This window comes from Eschrichtius robustus, chromosome 18 (genome assembly GCF_028021215.1).
Source record: "Eschrichtius robustus isolate mEscRob2 chromosome 18, mEscRob2.pri, whole genome shotgun sequence".
Classification (NCBI taxonomy): domain Eukaryota; kingdom Metazoa; phylum Chordata; class Mammalia; order Artiodactyla; family Eschrichtiidae; genus Eschrichtius; species Eschrichtius robustus.
This window is the reverse complement of record NC_090841.1, coordinates 79523627-79550516: the sequence shown is the minus strand read 5'-3', so window position 1 is coordinate 79550516 and position 26890 is coordinate 79523627. Positions and strand designations below refer to the sequence as shown.

The 26890-nt window shown below is 48.7% G+C and overlaps 2 protein-coding genes and 1 pseudogene across 2 annotated transcripts in view; 2 read left to right on the top strand and 1 right to left on the bottom strand.

Moving 5' to 3' along the window:
* The window catches only part of COL4A2 (collagen type IV alpha 2 chain), a 176507-nt gene extending 151751 nt beyond the window's left edge, over positions 1-24756 (bottom strand). The window contains exons 1-3 of the mRNA XM_068526966.1: positions 24667-24756; positions 24271-24358; positions 24110-24164 (exon numbers count right to left, since the gene is read on the bottom strand). Coding sequence (XP_068383067.1) covers positions 24110-24164; positions 24271-24314 — 99 coding nt within the window. The 5' untranslated portion in view covers positions 24315-24358; positions 24667-24756. The remainder of the gene's footprint in view (positions 1-24109; positions 24165-24270; positions 24359-24666) is intronic.
* On the top strand, positions 6347-7143 carry LOC137752255 (ATP-dependent RNA helicase DDX3X-like; annotated as a pseudogene).
* Positions 24757-25003: 247 nt separating the features above from the next.
* The window catches only part of COL4A1 (collagen type IV alpha 1 chain), a 146638-nt gene continuing 144751 nt past the window's right edge, over positions 25004-26890 (top strand). The window contains exon 1 of the mRNA XM_068526965.1: positions 25004-25255. Within this exon, the coding sequence (XP_068383066.1) occupies positions 25175-25255 (81 nt within the window). The 5' untranslated portion in view covers positions 25004-25174. The remainder of the gene's footprint in view (positions 25256-26890) is intronic.

Sequence of the window (26890 nt, the reverse complement as noted above, 5' to 3'; positions counted from 1 at the left end):
TGAACAGGAAAAAATATCTGATTTGAGGAATTTTGAAAAGAGAAACAAAATTTTACTTTTTTTTTTAAAAAAAAACAAGTCAACAATCCAGCTAAGAAGTCATGGCCCTCAGATAGAGGTTCTTCAGGGTGGTTTAAACAAACCGATAACACTTATCAGGAACAAATTATTTTGTGCAGGTAAATGAGTGCTTCAGAAGTGCCTGAAGGAGATTTGTTTTCTTAAGCAGATTAAGAATCTTCCGATTAACTTTTTCAGACTATCCATATTAACTGAAAACTTCTTACCTATAGTTTACTGAAGACAAAGTCACAATTATTAGTCTAGATTAAGGAGGTTTATGGTACATGATTTATAGTTTAGAATTCTACCATCACCTAACAATCATTGAAAATACTGACGCTGTTTCATAAGTAAAATTGTAGGAAAATGTTATAAAAATCTATTTAGACCTTACTAAGTCTATGGGAAAATAATGATTTTGTGTATGTGACCACGAAAAGCTGTTTATGTTCACAATTTTGTTTTAAAGGGTAAATTTTTAAAAGATGACGTCCAAGGGCTAAAACTTCCCTAGGAACCAGTGCCTTAACTAACGATAAAAACAAAATTAGCTGGGTGTGGGTCACAGCAGGGGAACTATTTCTCTAGGGCTGCTGGGGGACTTTAACGCTTCAGTGACACCCACAGAATGAATTCCTCTCTTGAAACAACAAAAGCCAACTACTTCAAGCTGGATTTCTTTGTTTTTCATTCCAGCACCCCATCTCCAGCTCTTCATTATAAAAAGACATGAGCTTAAAAATTAGATAATCAACAAGGACCTGCTGTAGAGCACAGGGAACTCTACTCAGTATTCTATAAGAACCTATATGGGAAAAGAATCTGAAAAAGAATAGGTATATGTATGTGTATAAAAAAATAAACTATGATGTTCAATTAAAAAAACAAAACAAAACACCTGGGGCCATTTGAGAGGACCACTCTACGACACTCTCAGTTATTAATGGCAAGAATCGAATGTAAAACGCAGGGCCGTTTTGACCCTGAGATGGATGGGCCAGGATGGCTGGCTGGGTGGCAGTGGTGATGTAACAGTTGTTTTCTGGATGGGATCCAGTGTGGTCAGCGATGTGGGGAGAAGCTGTCTTCACTACGCAGAGAAGGTGACGGTGTGTGCTGAGCCCTGGGTAGGGGGTGGGGTGAGGACCTGAACATGTGGACGGAAGCCAGCCAGTGGGCGGCAGTGAACTAACCCACGTAGAGTGGCTGGTGAAGCCGAGATGTGGATGCCAGGAACCCTCCAGATGACAACCCATCAAAGTGGCTGAAACAGGGGCCCCTCGGGAGAGGGCCACCCAGGTTGGGAGGCAGCAGATGTAGGCGGGGGTGAATGCATGTGTGTTGGAAAGGGCACAGGTGTCTGAAGCTGAGTCTCTACAAGTGACTAAGTGAATGTTGCTTTAAGCTTCTGGGGGCAAAAGGGGTCTACACTGAACAGGGCTTTACCTTCAACCCAAGCTTGTTATCTACCCATGGTCAGGCTCCTTTGGGCACAGACTGGTCAAGTTTTTCAGTTGGCTTATGAGCTGCCATCTGAGGCTGTGAGTTTCACTGATTTTTCAGCAATAACCCAACAGTCAAGCTAAGACCGTGTTATCCTCTTGCTGCCACGTAAATGAACAGATTAGGAATCAAGACTCTGGATGTAGATGGAGCCCCCTGGACATGACCCAAAAGAATCAGAATCACTAAGGAGGCAGCTGGACACGGTGTGGGGCAGTGGGAGGAGCCGGGCCTGAGGAAGAGCCCGAGTCTCTGCGGAACCCCTGTCGTGAAGGCCACAGGAGCCTGAGAAGAGGCCCCTGCAAACCGGGATCAGTGAAAACTCAAGTAACTCATGTCCATGAACAGCCTACCTAAGGCACACCTGGGGCCTGCCATATGCGGAGGGAGAGAGACACTGAAGGAGCGTCTCTCCACCGAAAAGCCTTTGGAGTTACCTGCCAAGGCTCCACGACTCAGGGATGCAGGGGGGCTGTCACCAGGGAGAGCGGCAAGGAGGGACCTGGTCAAGTTCAAGGGATCATTGAGTTCAGGGGAGAGAACAGCAATCACGGCACCTGTAGGGGTGTTTACTCTACACCAGGCACTGTGTACGGTGCTTTATGCACCTTACGGAATTTAGTCCTTTTAGCTGAGGGAGGATTATAAACTCATTCTGCAGAGGAGGACCTGAAGATCTCACCCAAGGTCACAGTTCATGAAGCCACAGGAGCCGGACTCCAAGTCTGAAGCTCCTCCTCCCCTCAGGTTGCTGGGCAAATGTCATCTGAGCTCTAAGCAAATGACTTAGAATGAAGTTCTGGGAGGGGACACCCGCCCCTCCTCCCCCACCACAGGCAAAGTACAAATTCTGTACCTTGAAGGAGACAGGAAACCTTCAGGAATACAGCATCTGAAGGGGAAATAAAGATGCACAAAGGGACCACGTGATTAAAGTCTACAGGAGGGACCTCGGTCATTGTGCAAATCAAGGGCTCACTACCTCCATTCACTAATCTTCCAAAATGATTTCCTTTGTAGACATTTGCCTAATAGGTCTGCCTACTTAATCTTTGCTTTTATCTCTAATATATGCTTGTCCTACATGGAATTTTCCAAAGGACTCCGTTTGGTAGATGCTTTAACCAAAGACGGTCAAACGCATGACTGACCATCACTGGGGAAAATCAAGTGTCATTCCACGAGGAACAGAGCTCCTTGAACAACTCAGAGAGAGAAGTGGGTGGAGGGAGTGTGCTTCCAATTTCATTTCAACAGGAAACAGGCTTCAAGTAAACTCTCCATGACGCAGGAGTGTTGTTTTCTGTTTCTCACACTTGGCTCTAAACAGTTACTCTGAAATGCGTTGATTTCTGATCACTACGTACACCCTTTGGGTTAAACTGTTCAAATGATGATGACCTAAAGCTGATGGTGTTAAGAAGACCCGTTTTTTTATGGGGATAAATGTGTTTTCATGAAATAGGCCACGAGGCCCCTTCTCCCGGCCCCTTCCCTCCCCAAACAGGCTGTTTTTGCAACGCTCAGGGTCAAACTTGCTCTCAGGCAGGACATGACCCCGGGAGGCCTCAGCCAGTCCAACATGTCAAAAGATAATATGCTTAGCAAAGAGAGAAATTCCTTAACCCTTCCAGAGAACAGCAGATGAAAACTATCTTTCTCTTATCTCTAGCTTTCCAAAAATCGCCTGGGCATGCAAGCGAGCGGAGCGTGCTTCTTGGCAGCATTTTAGAAGACTGGCAGGACATTTTGGGGGAAACAAGCCCGGGGGTACGTTCTTTGATGGTGAGGAGGTGACTATTCAAAGGGAAAACAGAATCACAAGGCCCTAGAGACAACTGTCTAAGACTTGCTACCCAAACTGTGGTCCCTGGACCAGCAGTAGCTCGTCACCTGGGAGTGGGTGAGAAATGCAGAGTCCCAGGCCCTGCCAGGCCTGTAGAGCCTGAATCTGTGGAATCAAACGCACAGTCTGCCCAGCGCTGCTCTGGCTCAGCTCTTCCGACTCTAGCCAGGATCTCGGAACAGCATCTGATGTGCTTTCTGTGGACTCTGTGTCAGCGATCGGCGTTTCCAGGGGAGGGTGACTTCCCAGTCAAGCCCCCCTTCCCCCAGCGGCCTCACGATCCCGGGCCCAGTAGGGAGGGCGTCATGGGGCCAAGTTCAGTTATCACCTTGCCTGATAAGTAGGGGTTTGAATGACCTCCCCCCATTCCATCGGTTTGGTCCCTGGTCCACTTTCCACATTCTTACCCTCGACAGAGTGTCCAGAAGTACAAAGGAGGCCACTGGCCAACCTCCTCTGCCCTGAAGAAAAAGTCCAGCTCAGCCTGCAGATCTCACTGGCCGAATGCCGCCAGGAGACAGCTGGCACTCTGTCTTGCAGAGGAAGCATATTTTGCATTAGTTTGACTTTGCAGACAAGCCGTCATCGTCTATCTACCCCAGTAGTTTTCATGCAGCAGTTCAAATCGAGTGGAGAGTGAGAAAGGAGACTGCATCAGTGGCCGCAGGTGCGCGTTTCTGCGGGATGTGCCTTTGGCCCTGAGCAGCATGATTCGTGCTGGGATTCTGAACAAAAAGTCCCCAAACACTGCGTGCCAGTTCTGACCAGGACTCCCGTCTTCCCAGCTTGCTTCCCTCCTGCTGGCGTCTGTCTGGGCTGTGAGTCAGATCCCAGCTCCCACGCTGGACCTGCACTGGATACGGGGCTCCCAGGACCGTGACCCTGGAGCTCACAGGGCTCTGGCTCAGGTTCGGCAGAAGAGCAAGCGCTCCCTCCTTAGGAGTTTTCCACGGCGCCTGTGCCTGCCCTCCCATCATGAGCACAGCAGAGGCGGCAAGAGCCACCTCTGCTGACTTTCTGTCTGGGACTCTGACCCTCTGGCTGGCCCCTCGGCTTCCCTGCTGCTCACTCGTTTAAACCCTGCGACTCACAATTGCAGAGTAATGAGTATTAGTTAAAGAGACATATTTAGCACCACTAAGTTAAAAGAGAAAAAAACCCAGAGCAAGATGGGTGCCAGGCATCCCGGAGGCTCCTCATGCCAATACCTGATGTCACCCCTGGCAGGTGGCTGCTTCTGGGACCCCCTCCTCCTCCTGGGTGTCAGGTTACAGCATCCTGACAGCTCCCATCCAGACCGTGCAGAAGAGAAGCTCAGAGTAGCTAGTGAGCCTGAAGCAAGCCCGTCTTTGGGATCCAAACTGGTGATGTGGCTAAAGGCCCTCAAACTGCCGCCACAGAATTCCAGGGGACTGGCTACAGGTTTTTACTGGATCGATACCTTTGTCCATTGGCTTCTCTCAGATTGAGAGGTTCAGCAGAGGGGGACTGGGGCAGGATGAGACCTTGGGCTCAGTGTGTCAGAAACAGTGCACCCGAGGGACCCACTCTATCAGGGAGTGGTCAACATCGGCCAGAAAGCAAGACCCACATCAAGAGGAGAGGGGCCATCAGCGAGCCACACAGAAGTGGGAGGACCAATCTTAGAGACCCAAGTACAGAAGCCCCACGGCCAACGGGCCCACGTGCTTCTTCTAAACTTGACTCTAACCACCGAAACCTACCAGCCAAGAAAACAAAGCTGAACTTGAAAACAATAACTTAGAAAAGTACAGGAATAGTATTCAGCCTCAAAAAGGAAGGAAATTCTGACACATGCTTCAACATGTCTGAACCTTCCAGACGTTATGCTAAGTGAGATCAGCCAGTCACAAAAAGACAAATACCGTATGACTCCACTTACATGAGGTCCCTAAAACAAGCAAACTCACAGAAACAGAGACTAGAGGTTACCAGGAGCTGGGAGAGGGGGAAGAGGGAGTTACGGTTTAATGGGACAGAGCTTCACTTTGGGATGAGGAAGAAAGTTCTGGAGATGGATGGAGATTGCACATCAATGTGAATGTTCTTAATGCTACTGACTTGTACACTTAAAAATGGCTAAGATGGTAAATTTCATGTTATGTGTGTTTTATCACCGTTTAAAAAAAAGTATAAAAGAATCAACAGAGGTTTGCACAAGATAGATACACAAGAGACCTGAGGTAACATTAAAAAGATCATTTTCAAGTGATTAGTTTACAAACACTGTATGTCTGTAGTGTATGTGACATATGAATCACATGTCAAGGTTTTATTTTTTAATTTCAGGAAATTGATCTAATTTTTAACACATGAAATGCTTAGCAAGAATAGAGAGCTAAGACAACTTTTTAACGTGAGGAGTTAAGAAAAACCTCATGAAGGCTGCCTTTTCTTCTATGTTCATCCTTAGAGACTCTAGTTAATTAAACCCAACGAGGAAGAAAAACCAACACGAAGGCAAAAATGTTGGCAGAATAAACAGCCTGTCTTTTGTTCTCACTCAATAACTAGAAGGATCGAGATTTTGCTAAAGGTACTGTAAACAGAGACAGACAATTCTAAAAATGGATGCAATGTATGTTTATACGTATACCCCCTTTTAAATAAGTTTACTTTCTTCTGCGACACTGCTCTGGCTTTGCTCTCTCGCTTTAATACGAAACAGAAGTGATGGTCCAGGTTTGACTTTGTTCCGGGAACTGGCCTTTCTAACCATCTGAAGCATCAGTGTGGTGCAGACAGACATTCCCTGTTCTGGAATTTCTAGGCAGGAGTCAACGCTCTTTTCAACTGCGTTTACTTCCTAATTAAGGAATTTTGGGACTTAAAAAAAAAAAAAATCCAGAGCAAGCATGACTAATCTTCCTTCCTTCCCCCTCTGCAGTAGTGTAAGTCATTTATTTCTAGAACATGAAATTCCAATCAGGCGAGAAGCAGAAAGTAGTTTGGGTGGAACAGTCAGATAAACGGTCGTTTCTGCTTGACCTCTTAAATGCACAGGGAAGGATTCACTGACTTCAGTTTTTGTGGAGACCAAAAAGGGTGCTGATTCTCTGGAGGATTTCTTATACCATGAAGGATATGCTTGCACCAGTATCCATGGAGACCGATCACAGAGAGACAGAGAGGAAGCCCTTCACCAGTTCCGCTCAGGAAAAAGCCCAATTCTAGGGGCTACTGCTGTGGCAGCAAGAGGACTAGACATTTCAAATGTGAAACATGTTATCAATTTTGATTTGCCAAGTGATATTGAGGAATATGTACATGGGATTGGCCGTTCAGGACGTGTAGGAAACCTTGGTCTTGCCACCTCATTTTCCAATGAAAGAAATATAAGTATCACAAAGGATTTGTTGGCTCCTCTTGTTGAAGCTGAACAAGAAGCGCCATCTTGGTTAGAAAGTATGGCTTATGAACACCACTGCAAGGGTAGCAGTCGTGGGCGTTCTAAGAGATTGAGTGGATGATTTGGTGCCCGAGACTATCGACAAAGTAGCAGTTCTGGAAGTCCTAGCTTTAGTAGTAGCCGTGCAAGCAGCAGCCGCAGGGGTCGAGGTGGTCATGGCAGCAGCAGAGGATGTGGTGGAGGTGGCTATGGAAGCTTCTACAATAGTGATGGATACGGAGGAAATTACAACTCTCAGGGGGTTGACTGGTGGGGCAGCAGAATCCGCTTCGCAGCAAAGTCACCATTTCGAAAAAGCTAATATGGAAACCACATGTAACTTAGACTATATCATGTAGCTTCAAGAACTAGCACTACATTACCAACTGTGACTCTCCTGAAAATTCAAGGGAGCTCAAAGCCAAAGGAAGAAAAGAAAGGAACAATCAACAACCCTATTAAGAAGCTGATGTGAAAACTTAGCTGCTGTAGTTTGGATTAACTCCCCTTCTGCTTATTTCCATCCCAAACTGCATTTATAATTTTGTGACTGAGGACCGTTTGTTTGTTAATGTACTGTGACTTTAACTTCAGGCAACTTATTATTTTGATGTCCTGTTGGGTCAGTAATGCTGAAGTTTTCAATTGTTTTGACAAAATAAATTCACTGAACTTGGGCTAAAATCAAACCTTGGCACACAGGTGTGATACAACTTAACAGGAATCATCAATTCATCTGTAAATATTATAAAGGAAAAAATCTTGGGCTGTCGCCTGCGTTAGGACTTTTTGATACTTGCAGAGAGGGTAGGAAAACACCTTACAGCAGAATTAGTTTCTAATGTGGCAGACTGTACTAAGTTGACGTTCTGACTTGCTCACTCTATCCTGGATAGGCACTTGTAGTCTTTAAATAAGCCATTCCAGTCATGATGAGGTGGCATGTATGAATACATCCATACATTTTTCAAAGCACTCTTCGAAGTTAATGCAAGTAAATACAGCAATTCGTCTTTTAATGTTTAGGTTACTAATTCTAAGCTAGGCAGATGTGGGCATATTATTATAGGAAAAGTTTAAAAGTTTTGATAACAAAAGTGTTTAGGGGAAATTTCATCTAATTAGATGTTTTAAATGCCTGCCATAAATAAAACTGCAGTCGTAGAATGGCTGACCATGCCAGTGACCAGTCCTTTTAAGGACCTGCTTGGATTTTGGTCTTCAATGCATGCTAGTGTTGATGTTTTTTGGTCAAGAGGATATAAGCAGGAGGAATTATGCAGCAGGCTTTTATTTTAATGCAGATTCTCTTTTTTCAGTTTAAGCTGCGCTGAAATGTTAAAATGGTTTACACTTGTAGAATTTGTAAATCAGAGTAGCTACAAACTCTGAAATTCTTGAGATCACACAGGTTGGCAATGTGTACTAAACTGCACAAGGTGTTATTTCTATATAGTGCAGTTTTAATGTATTTTAGTTGCACAGGTTTCCATTGTATTTATAGTTGCTTTCTGCTAAATTTGACCAAAGATGATTGTTCACCAACTAAAAATGCCTCTGCCACTTGGAATTCTGTGCTCATTTTGTGGTTGGAATATAGTGATCTTTATAGACTAATATTTACAATGGCATAAGGTGGCAAAAATTTCTTAAAGTGCAGTAGATTTTCAAGTGTACTCTGCCTTGTTCTAAAACTTTATTAAAGTAGGTGCACTTGACAGTATTGAGGTCATTTGTTACGGTGCTATTTCAATTAGTATAGATTTAGACTCTTGTACATTTTGCCCATAAATTTTTACAAAATACTTATTTTATTGCACATTCAGAGAATTTTAGATATACGTCTTGTGTGTGCGTCCTTAAACTTCCAAACTTATTTTGTCTCTTGGAAATTGTTGAACGCAGCGTGTTAAGAACTAGATTCTAAAATTTTATTTGGGACCATGGAATGATAGTTGAGAAGAAAACTATTTGCACACGACAGATTTTAGATACTTTTTGCTGCTAGTTTGTGTAATATTTATTGAACATTTTGACAAATATTTATTTTTGTAAGCCTAAAAGTGATTATTTGAAAGTTTAAAGAAACTTGACCAAAAGACAGTATGAAAACACTGGCACTTGAATATTGAATGTCACCGTATGTGAAATAAAATATTTCAGGGTAGTGTGAGCTTTTAATGTTAAGTCCTATTAAGCGTGAGTCAAATTAAGCAGGCCCAGCACTGGCAATGTAGGTAGCTGTAACTTTCTGACAAAATTTAAGGCAAAATTGGCAACTTGAAATTATAACATGCCAAGGTTTTGATACATTTGTCTTAAAATGTTAACGAAACACTTCTAAACACTGCTATGAAGTGTCCACATTTTCAAAGGTTCTCAGAATTTTATTTAGTACATATTTTGTTTTGTTTGGTTTTCAGTGTCTGGCATATTGCGGTTCTCAAACATGTGGTTATCTTTGTGTATGGCCATAATCAGTGACTTTTAGATTCAGTTTTGTCAGCCAGCAATATTTTCAGTAAATAAGAATGGAATTAAATTTGCTGAAGGTAAACATCGAACCTCAAGTCACTGTAAGTTTAGTAATTGCTTAATGTATTAGTTTTAGATGCTAGCACTGCATGTGCTGTCTTTTTTCTGATTTTACTAAAATAAAGAGTTGAATACCAAAAAAAAAAAAAAAAAAAAAAAAAGCAAAGAAATCGCTCGCCAGTCACAGCTCACGGGCTCACGCTCACCCACGAGTCACAGAGCAGGAGCTCAGGCTCACCCACCAATCACAGGGCAGGAGCTCAGGCTCACCCGCCAATCACAGGGCAGCAGCTCAGGCTCACCCACGAGTCACAGAGCAAGAGCTCAGGCTTACCCGCCAATCACAGGGCAGGAGCTCAGGCTCACCCACCAATCACAGGGCAGGAGCTCAGGCTCACCCGCCAATCTCAGGGCAGGAGCTCAGGCTTACCCGCCAATCACAGGGCAGGAGCTCAGGCCCACCCGCCAATCACAGGGCAGGAGCTCAGGCTCACCCACCAATCACAGGGCAGGAGCTCAGGCTCACCCGCCAATCTCAGGGCAGGAGCTCAGGCTCACTTGCGAATCACAGCGCAGGGGCTCAGTGGCGCCAATCCACCCACGTGGCAGAGCCGGGGTCCAAGCACCGGGTCACCAGGGGCCGGAGGGGCTCCGGGCTGCGTACAGCAGGCTGTGCCTCAGCGGCCCAGGGCTTGGGGCTGCGATCGGCGGGTGGAGGGCCCAGGGCTGGAGAACTTGGTGAACAGAGCAAAAATCGGACTCTCGATCTTAAAGGGCGAGCCGGTCTCGGCGTGGCTTTGAAATTCCCTTAAGTCACCTGAGGGTGTCCCCGGGGCTGGGCCCCCCACCAGCATTCTGGAGCATCCCCCAGGTGACGGCCACGGCAGCCAGGTTGACAGACACTGCTTAACCCAGATGCCTGGCCCCCCCCCCCCCGTCCCCCCACCACCCGGCAGCAGCTCACTCACAATTTCACAAAGCTCCCTGGGTCATCCTCACCTCCTGACGGGCCAAGGTCCACTGGTTTCATAGGAAACTAGAGGCAAATTCTGCATGTAAGTAACTGCTGTCAGATCCACTTTTGAGCAAAGTTTTACATCTAGAAGGGCACAGGGTGTCAGTGAAGAAATTCTGGAATGGGGGTGAAAAAGAGGCAAATAGAATCTGTAAAGAGATATTTGTATCTCTTTTCTCCCCAGCTTCTTTGATGGGACTCCACTGACTTGAATTGGGAGAGGCTGGCTTTTGTCTTCCATCTCCTGGCAAGAACAATTCAAGGGGAAAAGGAGAGTGATGTGCTGATACAAGTACTCCTGCTGGGAGGGGAGAGAGGGAGGGGAGACGGGTGTCTGTGTGTGTGTGTGTGTTCACTTATAACTGGATGGAGGGGTCCCTTCCGTAGTCGGGGTACCCTTTCCTCCCTGCACCGGCAGCCAGAGCTGAGTGACCTGGCTGAGCTTCCATTTTAATCAGAGCAGACCTGACAGCTATACATACTGTTCCTGTAATTGAGTTGCTCTGGTTCCTCAGAGAATCACTTGGGAGAATATGAAGACTACATTCTCCTTCGAAACCCCAGGAAATCTGTTAAGGCTTTGAAGGAATGCTTCACATCATGCCTCGAAGGCCTGTTCTTCTGTGATGTTGGGAACCAGACCCGTTACCAGCCAGAAAGGTTGCTGAACTGACCTCTCCTTTGACGAGCCTTCTTTTAAAACAGGAATGATTTTTGCCCAAATTGTCACTTTGTTTTTAACTTTGCAGCTTTTTAGGATTGCAGTGAAAATGAACGTGTTTGCTCTTCTGCAGTTTCACAAAAGCCAAGCAGACAGCTGAAAAATCACTGCACCATGCGACTTCACAACAAGAAACGCATTGATTTTTCCAGCCTCTGGCATCTTGATATTGATAAGCAGACACAAAAACTGATGTCTACACGCACTGGTAAGGTTTACAAATCATTTCAGACTGTTTGCGGCTAATATTCCTTGTTTTGAAACGGGAAGGGGGAGGCTGGGCCATAAAAGCTGATGACTAAGACGAAGGAAATCCTGTCTGAGCTAAGATTGTCTTGGAGGGGAGGGGCGGGGCAGGGAGGGAAGCTGCCAGACCTGGTGGGAGCTGGTAGGAAAGGAAGGTGCTTTTCAGATAGGAAAGGAGAGTATCTCAGGCCCGTATTTGGTCCTTCATTGCAACTTGGAAGGTCGTTACAATTCGGACCGTGACCAAGTAAGGAAGAAAGGGAAGGGGGTGATTTTCCCCCTGGAATTTCCAGCTGCACTCTTCTTGTTTGAGGCCACTCACTGGCCTTGCTCACCTGGGCGCTCAGGAGGAAACGGGTGGGTGTATGTCCTGTTCATCCTGGCTGTGGAACCACAGCAGCGAGTGAGCACTGCTGAGGCCCTGTTAGGCAAAGGCTGGGGGATCTCTCCGCTCCTTCGAGAAAGACATCCTCTCCTAAGGTTCTGTGGTGTGTTTTCTGTGCCACATTGCCAAACCAAAGCCTCTAGAGTTTTCTTGCTTTGTTAAATGATACTTGGGTCTCAGAGTTCTTCGAACAAAATGTTCTTTGTTTGTAAATCTTTCCATTTGTTCTGGAAATAATTTAGTTACACCTTGACCTAACTTTAATTAAAATTAATATTCTTCCCTTGGAGGGTGTTTTTCAAACTTAACAAAATACAAACAACTGTCCAAAGGCTTTGGGAAGACTCCCCTGCACCCATCTCGCCAAGTGGACACGTGAGCGTCAGCGAGCATGTCCCCAGCTCAGGCTCCTGGCATTACAGCTGCTCCCTACCAGGCAGAGTCCAGTGCCCGTGGCGCCCATAAGTGTGAGGACCAGAACCTTCTTCCCCACGGTCCCCTCCCACATCCCTCAGTCCCTCTGGCCCGCTGTGCCCACGCCACGTCCGCCTCTGCCCGAGGGCCTGTCTGAGCAGGGACCCTCCTTTCCTCTGCCCCCAGGGCCACACGCACGGCATGTGTGTCACGGCAAAGAGCCCGCAATGGCTCTTCTCTCCTCTAAAGTAGGACCTCTGCGGGCTGCCCGCTCCCCATGGACAGCACGTTTAACTTAAAAATTCCATCAGACAATTGGATGCTCCTACCCCGAACACACAAACACACGCATACACACACACGTGCATGTGCTCAGAACATTCCCCTTGCTGCTCCTGGCCTGTCCTCCTCTGGGACACAGCCCCGAGCCCACAAGAGGACTGATGTACATAACCTGTGAGTGAACATTAGTCCTAGTAGAATCGAGACATGTTGTTTGGCGAACGGATTTCACATCAATGAACTTGTGAACTTGTGACACAGATACTAACATTCCTGTCTGACACATGAAGAAAAGGACATAGAGAAGGAAAAGTGGCTTTTCCTGGTCACTGGACTCCAACCCAGATGCTCCAACGCTTTTTAACAGACCACGCCTGTCTACCTGCGGGCATGCGGGAACTCCGGTGAAAAACATCAGAACAGAAAACAAAGCAGGGAAAGCAGACCCCGAGGTAGGGAAGCTGGCACTGGTCCAGGAAAAATGGAGCCTGTCGTCATAACACTGCTGCCCACGGGGGTCCCCTGCACAGGTAAAGTAATTTTAGGAAGGTCTCTTACTCCCCAGGGGGTTTAAGTAAATCTTTCTCCAGGTCAGGACTGACTATTTTCCAACAGCCTCTGTCTGCTCCGAGACAATGCTGTGCTTGCATGCCTCTGCCCCCCACGTGCCTGTGGGGCATTCATCTCCCCGGCCTGGGATTTCGAAAAGGACCCGGAGAAGGAGGGTTTGGGGACTCTGTCCTGCTGATCGGACGCCCCGGCCAGCGTGTGTGTCCCCCTTGGTCATCCTCCAGGGGTCTTTCCTCATGCAGCCATTCTAGTCTTTGTTTCTCAGAGTTTGGGAGCCGCTAGTCACCCACACTTGTAGGTCAGCCTCTCTGCAGAGGGACCCCAGAATGAACAGGTCTGCCTGATGCGTCCTCGAGACCGTCATTCTCCTCCTGCCTGGGCAGCCCTTGGGGAGAAAGGAGCTAGGGCCCTCCAAAGGGCGCGTGTGTGTGCGCTTGTGTGTTCTACGTTCTTTATTTCTCTCTCATCTCCATATCTATCTATCTCTCCATCCATCTACTATCTATCTATCCATCTATCATCTATCTATTTATCTATCATCTATATCTATCTTTCTCTATCAATCTACCGTCTATCATCTATCTATATTCCACATAGATAAATAATATATACATATAATATACACATGTATATTTTACATAGCCAACATTTTGCGTATTTTGAATAGGCACACATACTCTATGGCTAGGGATTTGTTGGCCTAGCACCGTGGTTAAGAGCAGAGGTTATGGAATCAGCCAGTCCTGGGCTTCACTCCCAACTTTATTCCTTATTGACCTTAACAAGTGCCCTAACCTGTGTGCCTCAGTCTGCACATCTGTAAAGTGGGATAATCACAGAACTGTGGGTGTTTAGCGGCTAATGTGTATCAGTGGCTGGGATCAGTTCCTGGCACCAAATTGCTGTGTTTCCCCTGTGGGAGATTTTAGCTGTTCCTGGGGTTCTGAAATGCTAGAAACTTCCTTAGGGGTTCCTCTTTCTTATGTTGATCCCAGGGGAGCCCACAAAGACCCTCCCAGGGGACCCCTCCTTTTCTCCAACCTGGAGCCAGTGGCAGGGGTGAGGGCAGAGGAGGCGGGAGGGCTCCCCGTTCCCTGTGTCGCTCCTTCCTGACATCAGTTCGCGTTGTTGCCCAGCTGTTGATAATAGCCTCTCTTTTTCCTAGTGGACAAACCACAGCCTGGGAGGCATCCCAGGGAGCACGTGTCTTTGACCGTGTCCACAAGCAGAGGCCCTTTCCTCTGCTCTCATGGGGCCCACACCACTCCACAAAGTCAGACACGCACCCAAAAGTGCTCAACACGCAGAAAAAACACACTGTTACGTAATTCCCACCAGGTACCAGAAAATCAGTCTGTAATGCTTCTGTAATTCCCACATGGGAGATCACTGAAGTGGGCAAATGCAGCAAAATAGGAATTTTAGGGGTGGGCCTGAAACAATCCCTCGGAAAAAAGGCAAATCTTTCACAGACAAATCAGCACTTCCTTTATCATCAGGTACAGAGAGCTTTAGCCAGTGGGGGGTAGCATTTAATTGGGGAAAAACAACCACACTGAGAAAAACTACATTTTAATCTACTCTTTCCTAGTTGTTCCATGACTGTCCTTCTCATCCAGAAGGTTTGCTTCGGCACTTTCAGCTTGCTATACCTTCACTCATTTATGGCACAGAGGCTTTACTGGGTGCCTGCTGTGTTTCAGGCCCTGGATCATACGATGTAGCCGTGAATGAGACAGGAGGAAAGACGTCATGTGCCCTAAGCCTTGGGCTGTGGTGGCAGAGATTCCAGCGGGGATAAAATTACGTGAGAAAAGACAAATGCTTGATGTCTACAGGGCTTATGGATGATGATTTAAAATCCTGGCTCTCTAACGGTAATTTTGGGAGGGCACTTTAATTAGACTCTGCAATGGCTCATTTCCAAGGGACAGGGGCTCCAGCTGGGCGTGGCATTCTGACACTGGCTACGCGAGGCCTCTGACAGGCCAGGGGCAGGGTGTCCTTCAGGTCACGGGGCTTCAGGCTACTTCGAGGAGAGAGACCGGGCGTGGGCGAAGCTGCGAAACAGAGCTGGCAATGGCTGCTCTGTTCCTGCAGGGTGGTGACACAGGCAAAAGTGCCAGGTGACAGCCGCTGGCCGTTGGCCATCCTTGTTCCTGGCCCTTGTCCCCAGCCCATAACTGCAGTAGAAGTTGTGGCCACTTGGAGATTGCTAACTCCAAATTCTGCAGTGGCCTGCCGCAATGCAGGGAGCGCGTGTGGAGGGGGGCTCGGGGACCCTGGGCGTGCCACTTTCTCATCCTCGCTGTGCCCTGGGTGTCCTAGGCATGCAAGAAGCTGGTGGTGGGCTTCCCTTTCCCATATGGCCAGCCCCTATGGACGGGACACTGGCCTGACAAATTAGTGAGTGAGCCAGAGGTGTGAGCATGTAAAAGCCCTCCTGGAAATGACACCATCCTGCAAAACTGCTGTGCCATCTCGAGCTCAGGAAACAACTGTGCAACCGTGTTCCTGCCCTGGTCAGTCGGTCAAGAAGAGGGAGGCCATTGTAGCTCAGCCCTGGAGCCCCTCGGAGACGTCAAGCTGTGGAATCTCCACTGGGGCGCCTTCCCTCCCCTCTCCCCATAAAGAACCCCACCCAAGTTAGGGGAACAAAAGCCCTTTCCCCAGGCAGGGGCCACTTCTGCTAGATTTCCAAGGACACAGAAGTGCCTTTTGTTTGCTTTTTCTATAAGAGCAAATCATGGGGACACTGTCTCCCTTTCGCTGATCCCCAGTGTACAGCTTGCTGCTTCTCTGCTCTCTCTGCACCTGTCTGGACTCTGCACGCCAGATGTGACTGATTCATGGCTTTTAAGGGCAGGTTTTTATTCTGAAATGAATTATATTTCCTGAAAAGCTGCAAAGAGAATTCGGAGAGTCCCCATACAACCCTTCACGCAGACACGATGATGTGATGTCAACATCTTACACAACCTCAGCCCGTTTTGTCAAAACTAGAAATGAACATGAGCACATCCACTAAACCACAGACTCTATCAGAATTGCACCAGTTTTTCCACCAGTATTCTCTCTCCCTTCCAGGATCCGATTCAGGATACCGCACGGCACTTAGAGGAGCACTTTCTTTACAAAAGAACTTGTTGCTTCAGAAGGCAGCCGCATTCAGGGTAGCAGAATCCGTCGGCACAGAACACCCAGTGCACAACAGGAGCGGCAGGAGATGGGAGACCCCGACGCGGAGACCAGGTCCAGGTGCCCGGGGGCTCAGAATCTAGTGGGTGGGGCAGAGCTGCTCGCATGTCCCTTGAAAGTCACTCCCTGACCGCATGGAGGGGGCTGGAGAAACCCACGCAGTCTGCCTAAGATCGGACACCTTCTAATCTTCTTTCATGGATTAAAAAAAAAAAAAAAAAAAAAAAATCACACAGCCCCAGGGAGGCGATGAAGTCAAGGTTAGTGAGTCATTCAGGCCTGTCCCAGGAGGGTCTCCTTAGCGGTGGGAGCAGCCGCCAGGGCGGTGGCAGGAGGTGAGCACCAGATAACCTGCCCGGCCCCTTGCCCCAGCTGATCAGGTATCATTCACTGGGTTACAGAAGCTCCCCACCCCCAAAGATAAGAAGCCTCACGCAGCATGCTTGTTTTTAAGTCATCTCTGGAGCAGCCCAAATGCCGGCCTGGAACAGCGTCCCGTTCCCGGCTTTACAGTTGGGAGGGGTGAGGGCCTAGACCAGGGAGGGCCTGGGGCAGGTTGAGGGGGGCGGTCCCCATCCTCAGCTCTGACTCTCCAGCTCACGGGGGTGACTGCCTGCCCAGAGCATCCCAGCACGGACGGACGCCAGCCCTCCCTCAAAATGTTAAGTGACTTGCTCTGGGGTCACCTGGCCAGTTAGGAGCCAGCCACGCTGGGGTGGCGTTTGGTTGCCTCCACCACCGCTGTGTGGTCCTTGGTCCTGGGGGCCACCAGCTCCTGCACAGAATGCCCAGCTTACAAGCCGAATCAGCCAAGGCCGGGGTTCCCGACCTTACCTACCACCTTCCACGCCGGTGGTGACACCACCAGCTACAGCGGGAGGCTGACTTCACATTTTCCTCTCACGTCCTCTAATCAGAGGTTCCTAATCTGAAAATCGCTTTTCAGATTAAAAGTACAAGACATTCCAAAACCACCACCTTCTAAGTACTGACATCTTCATTACATCATCGTCTTCGATCAGGTTTATCTCCATTGCACTCTTGTTTTTCTCTCGCATTTTCTCTCTTACTTAATTGAAGCCAGTCACCCATTTTTTTTTTTTTTTTTTTTTACCCTCTCTTCAGGAAGACAATCCTTTGATTTTTATTATTTTAGCAAAATCTTTGTTTTCTATTCTAGAACTTTTTACTTGAATTGCACTTTTTTTTTCTCTCTCTCTCTGGTTCTAAATATACCCACTGGCAGTGGGAGAGCTGTGGTCCCACCGTCCCCCTTATACCTGCATCTGTTCTGGGATGCTATGACAAATCCCTGGTGTTATTTACTGTGGCCAAGCCATACAAGCCATGCACGGAGGATTACTTTAAGAGCCTCCAGAGAGCTGGAGATTTCCTTGTTTTTCCATTTACAGAGGAGGAACGTTGTGATATTTCCCTTCTTCTTGGGGGCCCAGATTTTGAACAACAGGACTAGAGCTCCAGGGAATTCTGCAAAAGACCTGATCTCCAGGAGTCTTAACTCGAGCATGGAAAGCATCTGAGCACCGTACATTTTCCGTAACTTATCACTAAGCTGATTGGAAGGAGAAGAGAAAAGCTTAAGAACATATTCCCTCTTTTTTAGAGGGAGAGGACTCAAATCAATAAAATTAGAAATGAAAAAGGAGAAGTTACAACAGACACCGCAGAAATACAAAGCATCCTAAGAGACTACTACAAGCAATTCTATGCCAATAAAACGAACAACCTGGAAGAAATGGACAAATTCTTAGAAAGGTATAACCTTCCAAGACTGAACCAGGAAGAAATAGAAAATATGAACAGACCAATCACAAGTAATGAAATTGAAACTGTGATTAAAAATCTTCCAACAAACAAAAGTCCAGGACCAGATGGCTTCACAGGTGAATTCTAGCAAACATTTAGAGAAGAGCTAACACCCACCCTTCTCAAACTCTTCCAAAAAATTGCAGAGGAAGGAACACTCCCAACCTCATTCTATGAGGCCACCATTACCCTGATACCAAAACCAGACAAAGATACTACAAAAAAAGAAAATTACAGATCAATATCACTGATGAATATAGATGCAAAAATACTCAACAAAATACTAGCAAACAGAATCCAACAACACATTGAAAGGATCATACACTATGATTAAGTGGGATTTATCCCAGGGATGCAAGGATTCTTCAATATATGCAAATCAATCAATGTGATACACCATATTAACAAACTGAAGGAGAAAAATCATATGATCATCTCAATAGATGCAGAAAAAGCTTTTGAAAAAACTCGACACCCATTTATGATAAAAACTCTCCAGAAAGTGGGCATAGAGGGAACCTACCTCAACATAATAAAGGCCATATACGACAAACCCACAGCAAACATCATTCTCGATGGTGAAAAACTGAAAGCATTTCCTCTAAGATCAGGAACAACACAAGGATGTCCACTCTCGCCACTATTATTCAACATAGTTTTGGAAGTCCTAGCCTCGGCAATCAGAGAAGAAAAAGAAATAAAAGGAATACAAATTGGAAAAGAAGAAGTAAAACTGCCACTGTTTGCAGATGGCATGATACTATACACAGAGAAACCTAAAGATGCCACCAGAAAACTACTAGAGCTAATCAATGAATTTGGTAAAGTTGCAGTATACAAAATTAATGCACAGAAATCTCTTGCATTCCTATACACTAATGATGAAAAATCTGAAAGAGAAATTAAGGAAACACTCCCATTTACCATTGCAACAAAAAGAATAAAATACCTAGGAATAAACCTACCTAAGGAGGTAAAAGACCTGCACTCAGAAAACTATAAGAGACTGATGAAAGGAATCAAAGATGACACAAACAGATGGAGGCATATACCATGTTCTTGGATTGGAAGAATCAATATTGTGAAAATGACTATACTACCCAAAGCAATCTACAGATTCAATGTAATCCCTATCAAATTACCAGTGGCATTTTTTACAGAACTAGAACAAAAAAATCTTAAAATTTGTATGGAGACACAAAAGACCCCGAATAGCCAAAGCAGTCTTGAGGGAAAAAAACAGAGCTGGAGGAATCAGACTGCCTGACTTCAGACTATAATACAAAGCTACAGTAATCAAGACAATATGGTACTGGCACAAAAACAGAAATATAGATCAATGGAATAGGATAGAAAGCCCAGAGATAAATCCACGCACCTATGGTCAACTAATCTATGACAAAGGAGGCAAGGATATACAATGGAGAGAACACAGTCTCTTCTCCATTGGGGAAACTGGACAGCTACATGTAAAAGAATGAAATTAGAATACTCCCTAACACCATACACAAAAATAAACTCAAAATTGATTAGAGACCTAAATGTAAGGCTGGACGTTATAAAACTCTTAGAGGAAAACACAGGAAGAACACTCTTTGACATAAATCACAGCAAGATCCTTTTTGATCCACCTCCTAGAGTAATGGAAATAAAAACAAAAATAAACAAATGGGACCTAATGAAACTTAAAAGCTTTTGCAAAGCAAAGGAAACTACGAACAAGACAAAAAGACAATCCTCAGAAGTGAGAAAATATTTGCAAACAAATCAACAGACAAAGGATTAATCTCCAAAATATATAAACAGCTCATGCAGCTCAATATTAAAAAAACAAACAACACAATCAAAAAATGGCAGAAGACCTAAATAGACATTTCTCCAAAGAAGACATACAGATGGCCAAGAAGCACATGAAAAGCTGCTCAACATCACTAATTATTAGAGAAATACAAATCAAAACTACAGTGAGGTGTATCACCTCACACCAGTTAGAATGGGCATCATCAGAAAATGTACAAACAACAAATGCTGGAGAGGGTGTGGAGAAAAGGGAACCCTTTTGCACTGTTGGTGGGAATGTAAATTGATACAGCCACTATGGAGAACTGTATGGAGGTTCCTTAAAAAACTAAAAATAGAATTACCATATGACCCAGCAGTCCCACTACTGGGCATATACCCAGAGAAAACCATAATTCAAAAAGACACATGCACCCCAATGTTCACTGCAGCACTATTTACAATAGCCAGGTCATGGAAGCAACCTAAATGTCCATCAACAGACAAATGGATAAAGAAGGTGTGGTACATATATACAATCGAATATTACTCAGCCATAACAAGGAACGAAATTGGGTCATCTGTAGAGACGTGGATGGATCTAGAGACTGTCATACAGAGTGAAGTAAGTCAGAAGGAGAAAAACCAATATCGTATATTAACGCATATATGTGTAACCTAGAAAAATGGTACAGATGAACCGGTTTGCAGGGCAGAAATAGAGACACAGATGTAGAGAACAAACGTATGGACACCAAGGGGGGAAAGTGGCGGGGGAGGGGGTGGTGGCGGGATGAACTGGGAGATTGGGATTGACATGTATACACTGATGTGTATAAAACAGATAACTAATAAGAACCTGCTGTATAAAAAATAAATAAAATTAAATTAAAAAATTTAAAAAAAAAAGAGCATATTCCTTCTTTTTCTTTTCTTTCCTTGGGGGCAGGGAAAGGTGTGGCAGCATGCAGCGGTGGCAAGCGAATTTTCCAGAGCCTGGAGCCCTGGAAATCTGAGCTGGTGGGAAGGCAGTCTGGCGCCCAGCATCTCCCGGGGCATAGGAGACCTGTGTGTCCAGCTCTCCTGGCTGCCTCCTGATACCTGGAGAATCTAAGTTCCCCCCGGCTGAGGTCAGGAGGTCACCCCAGCCCATAGCACATTTGATCTCTGGGAAGGTCTCTGTTCTCTGCAATTCTCTTCCCCCCAGGATCGCACAGGGCTGCTCTCTTAGATCTTCAAGGCTGCTGCCCCACGTCTTGAGATAAGAAGCAGTAGTGCGGTACAGGGGCTCATGAGCCCCAGGCAACCTGCCTTCAAAGCCTGGGATGGTGACCGTTTAGGACCGGCTGTCTCACGTGCACTCACACCCTGGCCCCGCCCTCAGGCCGGGCAGCGGCAGGAAGGCAGCCTGTCGACAGAGTGCCGCACAGCCAGAGTGCGTGTACCCACGCTGGGTCCCGAGCCCAGGCTGCCAGGGGACTGCTGCCGTCCTCTCTCCCTCTGGCCACCAGATCGTGCTGGGTCTCCCTTGCTCCGGGCTCCTGATCTTCAGAGCAAAGCAGGAGAGGAGGTGGAGGGGGACTCCCCTTCCCAGAAACCAGTGGGTGGGCTTTGTTCTGCTCGTCTGTGTCCAGAGCAAGGGAAGCACAACCAGGAGACTCAACTACTGAAAATCAGTGGTTGACTTACATAACAGTTCTGACCCTGGGCAACCAAGCAGTGGGGAGCTGCCTGGGTTCAGATCTGCTGCTTACAAAGAGACACCTTGGGCAACGTGTTTAAACTCTTTGTGCCTGTTTTCTTATCTGTAAAATGGGGGTAATAAAAGTTACCTACTCAGGTAGGTGTATTTTCCTATGAAACTTGGATGGATTAAGGCACAAAAATTGGCACATAGCAAGTATTCATTAAATAATTATTTACCATCTCTGCTACTCATTTTCTGTTGCTCCTGCTACAAAACTCTTCAAGCTACAGTGAGCAGCCCTTTTCACTGACTCGACCTACCCCTGGGAAGACTCTTTGGCACAAACGGGCAAAGACACAGGATTCCTGAGTGTGGCAGACAAATAGGGCAGCAGCTGGACTTGCCACAATGAGGAAAGATTTTTTTTAATAAATATAGTTAAAGATTAAGGCATTATTTCTTGAGTAACAGCTTTTAAAGCCAGTGGTCAATAAGAAGTTAGTAAGTGGAACATCCATTGTTGAACATCATAAATTCCATGATTGTTGAATAATACGTATTGATGTGTCTCTAGTAAAATGACTCAGGAGTATCTGTCTGTATCTGCAGATTTAGAAATGCCATAAACTGGCAAGTGACTCCAATGCCTTCCAACCCAATACTCTTAACTCAGTGGTGCCCAAACTTTAGCATCAAGTGGGAATGCAGACTCCCAGGCTCCACCCCCGAAAGTCTGATCAGAAGATTTTGATATGTGGACCAGAGGTCTGAGTCTTTAACCAGCCTTTCCAGGTGAGTGTAGGGGTCCAAGGGCTGTCCCCTGAGAAGCGCTGCTAGGCAATAAATGCTCTGGGTCCCATCCAAGGATCAGGGAGCAGAGACTCAGATGAGCATGCAGCACCTAAGAGGCTTTGGAGGAAGGCACAGAGGTATATTCCATGTAACAGGCTGGGGGATATTCTCTTCTGTTCAGTGTATGGAAACGCGGGCTCAGGATGTATGAGACCAGGGCAGAGCTGCCTTTAGTACCCAGGTCTTCTGACATGAAGCCCTTTCCACCACTTTTAGGATCAATGTCAGATAAGATTCTCATCATTCTCAGGAAGGAAAACACTGATGTTATAAAAGTGGTTCTAGGGGACGAAGGGGTGTGGGAGATTGAGCACAACCAATGCACAGTCTCAATAGGATTGGGCACTTTCCTTTGCAGGGACCTCCCCCTCCTTCTCGGAGCGTGCGCGCGCGCGCGCGTGCGTGCGTGCGTGTGTGCGTGCGCGCGCATGCACTGCCCTGGCTCCCAGCTCTGGGCCAAGTCCTGTAAGTCGTGTGTGCATAAGGACCCATAAAGGCCAGTGGGCTGGTTCAAATTTCTAGGCTCTGATCTTCTTAAACCAGGACGTGTGGAAAGGAAGGAGAGACAGACCCGAGCTTTAAGAAAACTTTGGCCTGGAATGTTTCGGTCAAAGTCTATGGACTCCTCTTCAGACTCCCAATCTGGGCCCTGAACTGCAGCAGAAAAGTGAGGCTAGATGTTCTTTCCCAAGCTAGGATAGCACTTCCTCACTCACAGCCTTGAAAATCCTCGTTGGTTTTATGTGAGGATGGAACAATGTGGAAATAACAGAATTCAAAGCAAACCGTGAACACAGGTCCCACTGTGCCTGTGTACACTCTACCCAGAGTGCGGATGGGGGGCTCTTGACTGAGCCACCTGGGAGATCAGGTGCCAGCATATTCCATCAGACAGAGGAAGGGAGGGTGGGGTCCAGGACGCCTGCTAAGTGCCCTGGATCTTCAGGTGCAGTTCACACATCTGGGTCCTCAACTCAAGGGACCCAGCAAAGCTGTGACAGCTCAGCCATGCCACACGAAGTTCGACCCAAGTGGCTCCTGCTGCCAAGTACAAAATCCCATAGTGCAATCAGCAGGCGGGGACTGCCTGGCAATGCTGGCAGGGTCACCTTGAATGGCGGGGCTGGGGTGGAGGGGGACTCGGTAAACAGGGTCCCCGTGGGAGACTCAGCAGCCCCACCCTGGCTTTTCCGGGGCCAGAGCGCGTCTCGCAAGAAAACGGTGTTTTCTGCCATTGTTCCCTCTCAGCGTCACCAGGAGTACCAAGTCGCCCGGTCCTCCTCGCCCCGCCCATTCCCCCAGAGCCTCTCATTCAGAAGAACGGAAAACCCTGCCAAGGGCAGGACCTCCGACGCCAGCTTCTGATGCCACGCAAGCTATTCTCCCCCGAAGCCTGGCGCCCCAGGGCCACGTGTCTGACCGCCTCGATTCTAAGGCTGAGCTTTGCTTCTAACGACGGGCTTTGCTCAAACGAGGGGAAAGGATGCCGCGAGCCATGTTTTAAATGATTGGTTCCCAAGGAAGAGCCGACGCCAGTAACGCACAGGATTGAAGGGGGACCCAAGGGACGGCAAACCGGAGTTCTCGGGGGTGAGGGGGGGGAAGGCGTGCTTTCTCAGAGCCTGGGCTGGGTAGGGGGCGCCGGGGACACCCAGGCACGCACACACGGACACACGCTCAGGTGCGCACGCGCGAGTGGCCTTCTGGCAAGGCCACTCGGTGTCCCCACCGCTCTCTCCGGCACGCGAATCGGCCCGGAACGGGAGCCAGGACTTACCGCCAGGACGCCCTGGGCCAGGAGCCCCACTGTCACAGCTCCCAGCAGCAGCCACCTGGATGGGAGAGGGGGGAGGAGCGCCGTGAGTGTGCGGCCCCGGCTTGGAAATTCCGAGAAGCACACGCGCGCGGGACCCAGGGGACAGGCAGCAGGTCGCTTACCGCCGCAGGGCAGGGCGCGACGCCGCGCGCTCGTCTCGGTCCATGCTCCCAGTTCGGCCCCTCGGGGCTCCGATCCGTCCCTCCTAGCCTGGAAGACGAGACAAAGCGGGCTTAGCCCGGCTGGGGAGGGAGCCTCGTCGCCGCCCGCCTCCGTCGGCGGGACAAGGGAAAGTGGGGCGCGTCCCCGCCTCTTGCCGGGGGTGACCGGGAGCCGCCCCGCGACGAGGCAGGGGAGAGGGCAGCCTGCCCACCTAGGCCCGGACGGGGCCGCTCAGCAGCCGCCGCTCCATCCCCTCCCCCTTCCCACTCCCAGAGCCGGGCGCGCAGCCCCAGCTGCACGGGGCGCCCGAGTCCCTGCCCTCCGCCCGGGGCTCGGCCTCCCAGGGCCGCTCTTACCTCGGGCCCGGCTTCAGTGGCTGCCGCCCGCGCGCCTCCGCCCTCCAGAAGCGCCGCCGGCGGCACGAGCAGCGCAGCCGCCCTCCCGGGCTCCCCGGGCCGACCTCGGGCCCGCGCGTCCGCCCTCGGAGCTCCGCCGGGTCGGCGAGCGCGGGGCGCGGGGCGGGCAGCGGCGGCGGTGGGTGCAGAGCGCGGAGCCCTGCGTCCCGGCGCGCGTCGGCCACAATCCCCCGGCCGCGCGCTCCGGCCGCCTCTTACCCGCGCCGCAGGGTCCTCCCCCTTTGAGGCGCCGCCCGCCCCGCGCCGCCGAGGGGAGGGGCAGCGCCAACAAATTGGGGAGCTCGCCTGGCCGCGCTCAGGTCTCCGCCGTGAGCTGCCGCGCCCGGGACGGTGCGCCGCGCTCGAGTCCCGGCCGTGCGAGAGTGAGCCGCCCGCCGCCGCCCCCAAGAGCCCGGGCGCCGGCCCCCCGCCGTCCCCCGCCGGTCCCCGCCGCCCCGGGCGCGCCAGCATGGGGCCCCGGCTCGGCGTCTGGCTGCTGCTGCCCGCCGCCCTCCTGCTCCACGAGGAGAGCAGCCGGGCCGCCGCGAAGGTGAGTCCCGGCCGGCTCGGCTCCCGGCGTCCCGCCCTGCGCCCCGGCGCCCCGCGCGGGCCCTTTGTCCGCGGCCGGAGCCGCCCTCCGGGCCCGGGGGTCGCGCGCGGCACAGCCGGGCGCACTCTCGCGGCCGGTCCCCGCCGGGGACCCCCGTGGGCTGCGACCGCGCATCCATTAGGGAGCCTCCTTTGTTGTGGGCTGGGTCGGGGCGAGTCAGGGGAGACTCCTCGGGGCCGGGGGCGGGCGAGCAGAACTTGGTGCAGGGTGCCCGGGAGTCAGGGGGATTTGAACTCGGACCTCGGGGGCGCCTGGCCGTCGGGTGCCTTCACCTGCCCCGGGCGCCAGAGTGGGCCGGGGGCCGGAGGGCCGGACACGCGCGCCCCGTGCTGTTCGGAGCCCACACATGTGCCCGGGAGTCGCTTTGGGCGTGTTTCTCTGGAGCTTTGGAGACTCTGGTGGTTGATGCTGAACAGTCCTGGGCCGTTTGCCTGGAAACAGCTGTATCTTTGCTTTCCCACGACTTTGCTGTCGCTGCAGCACGCTGAGGGACAGCAGAGGAGCTTTTCTGTCGTGCAGCTTTCAAACGTTTCCATACTCGACTCGATGACTTTTAGTAATATAGTAAAAAAAATTATAACCACATTATATTTGAGTGTGAAACCAAAATGAAACTCCATCTCATTGTTCTGTGCACAGATTGTTTTCCTAGTTTTCATTTCCTCCGGCTGTGCGCTTGCCCGGAAAGGATCTGGGAGTTCGGTTTGCACAAGTAAAGGCGTCCAGCTCTAGACGGTCCCTGATGTACTGTTGTTCTTTGCTTTTTTCCTTCCCCTCAGATGGAGTAAAAACCTCAGCTGTTTCCCAGTGTCACAGCCTTGTAGACAAAACCCTGGGAAGGTGTGCCTTCTCAACACATTTTGCATTCCCCCCACCCCAAATATTTAAAAATGATGTTACTACTTTCGGCATTTCCCACTTACTCTTGTTTCACATCCTGATTTTGCTCTTAGTTTGTTTGTTTGTTGTTTTTTTCTTCTCTTCAGGAAGAATGATGCTCACTGACTTCAGTTAATTGTATATAAATTATTAACTGTTACTTGCCAGAATAAACTGGTGATATGCATACATGTCTTGCAATTGAGAGTCTGGCTCTTTGCTGGCAACTGTGTCACTAGGTATGGAAAGGCCTAATGATGACACAAGCAGTTAACTTCAGATTGTTCCTCCCAGCCCAGAGTCTAGCCAGGCACCCTAGTCGGTTATTTAAACACTCTCTGGTCACGATGACAAAATACTTCCAAAAGAGGAGGCTCTAGAGCACTTTATTTGGGTCTAGAACTATTGACCCAAAGATTTAACACTTCCAAGGAGAGATGGCAAGGAAATGAGAGAAAGTTCTCTATTTGGAAATATGAAGCTCTGTTTGGACTTGGATTTTCTGATCGATAATATTAGCAAAGCAAAGGCAATTATGAGAGCCGGCTTTTCAAATAGCCGGGACTTTGAAGAATGAACCACTCAGTGAGTGGGAAATCAAACTCATTACTGTTGAGTTTGGGCTTATTTTACTTTCCTTGTACGTCCCTGTCCTGGCTGTGCTGTATCCTTCAAATCTCATGTAATGTTTTAAGA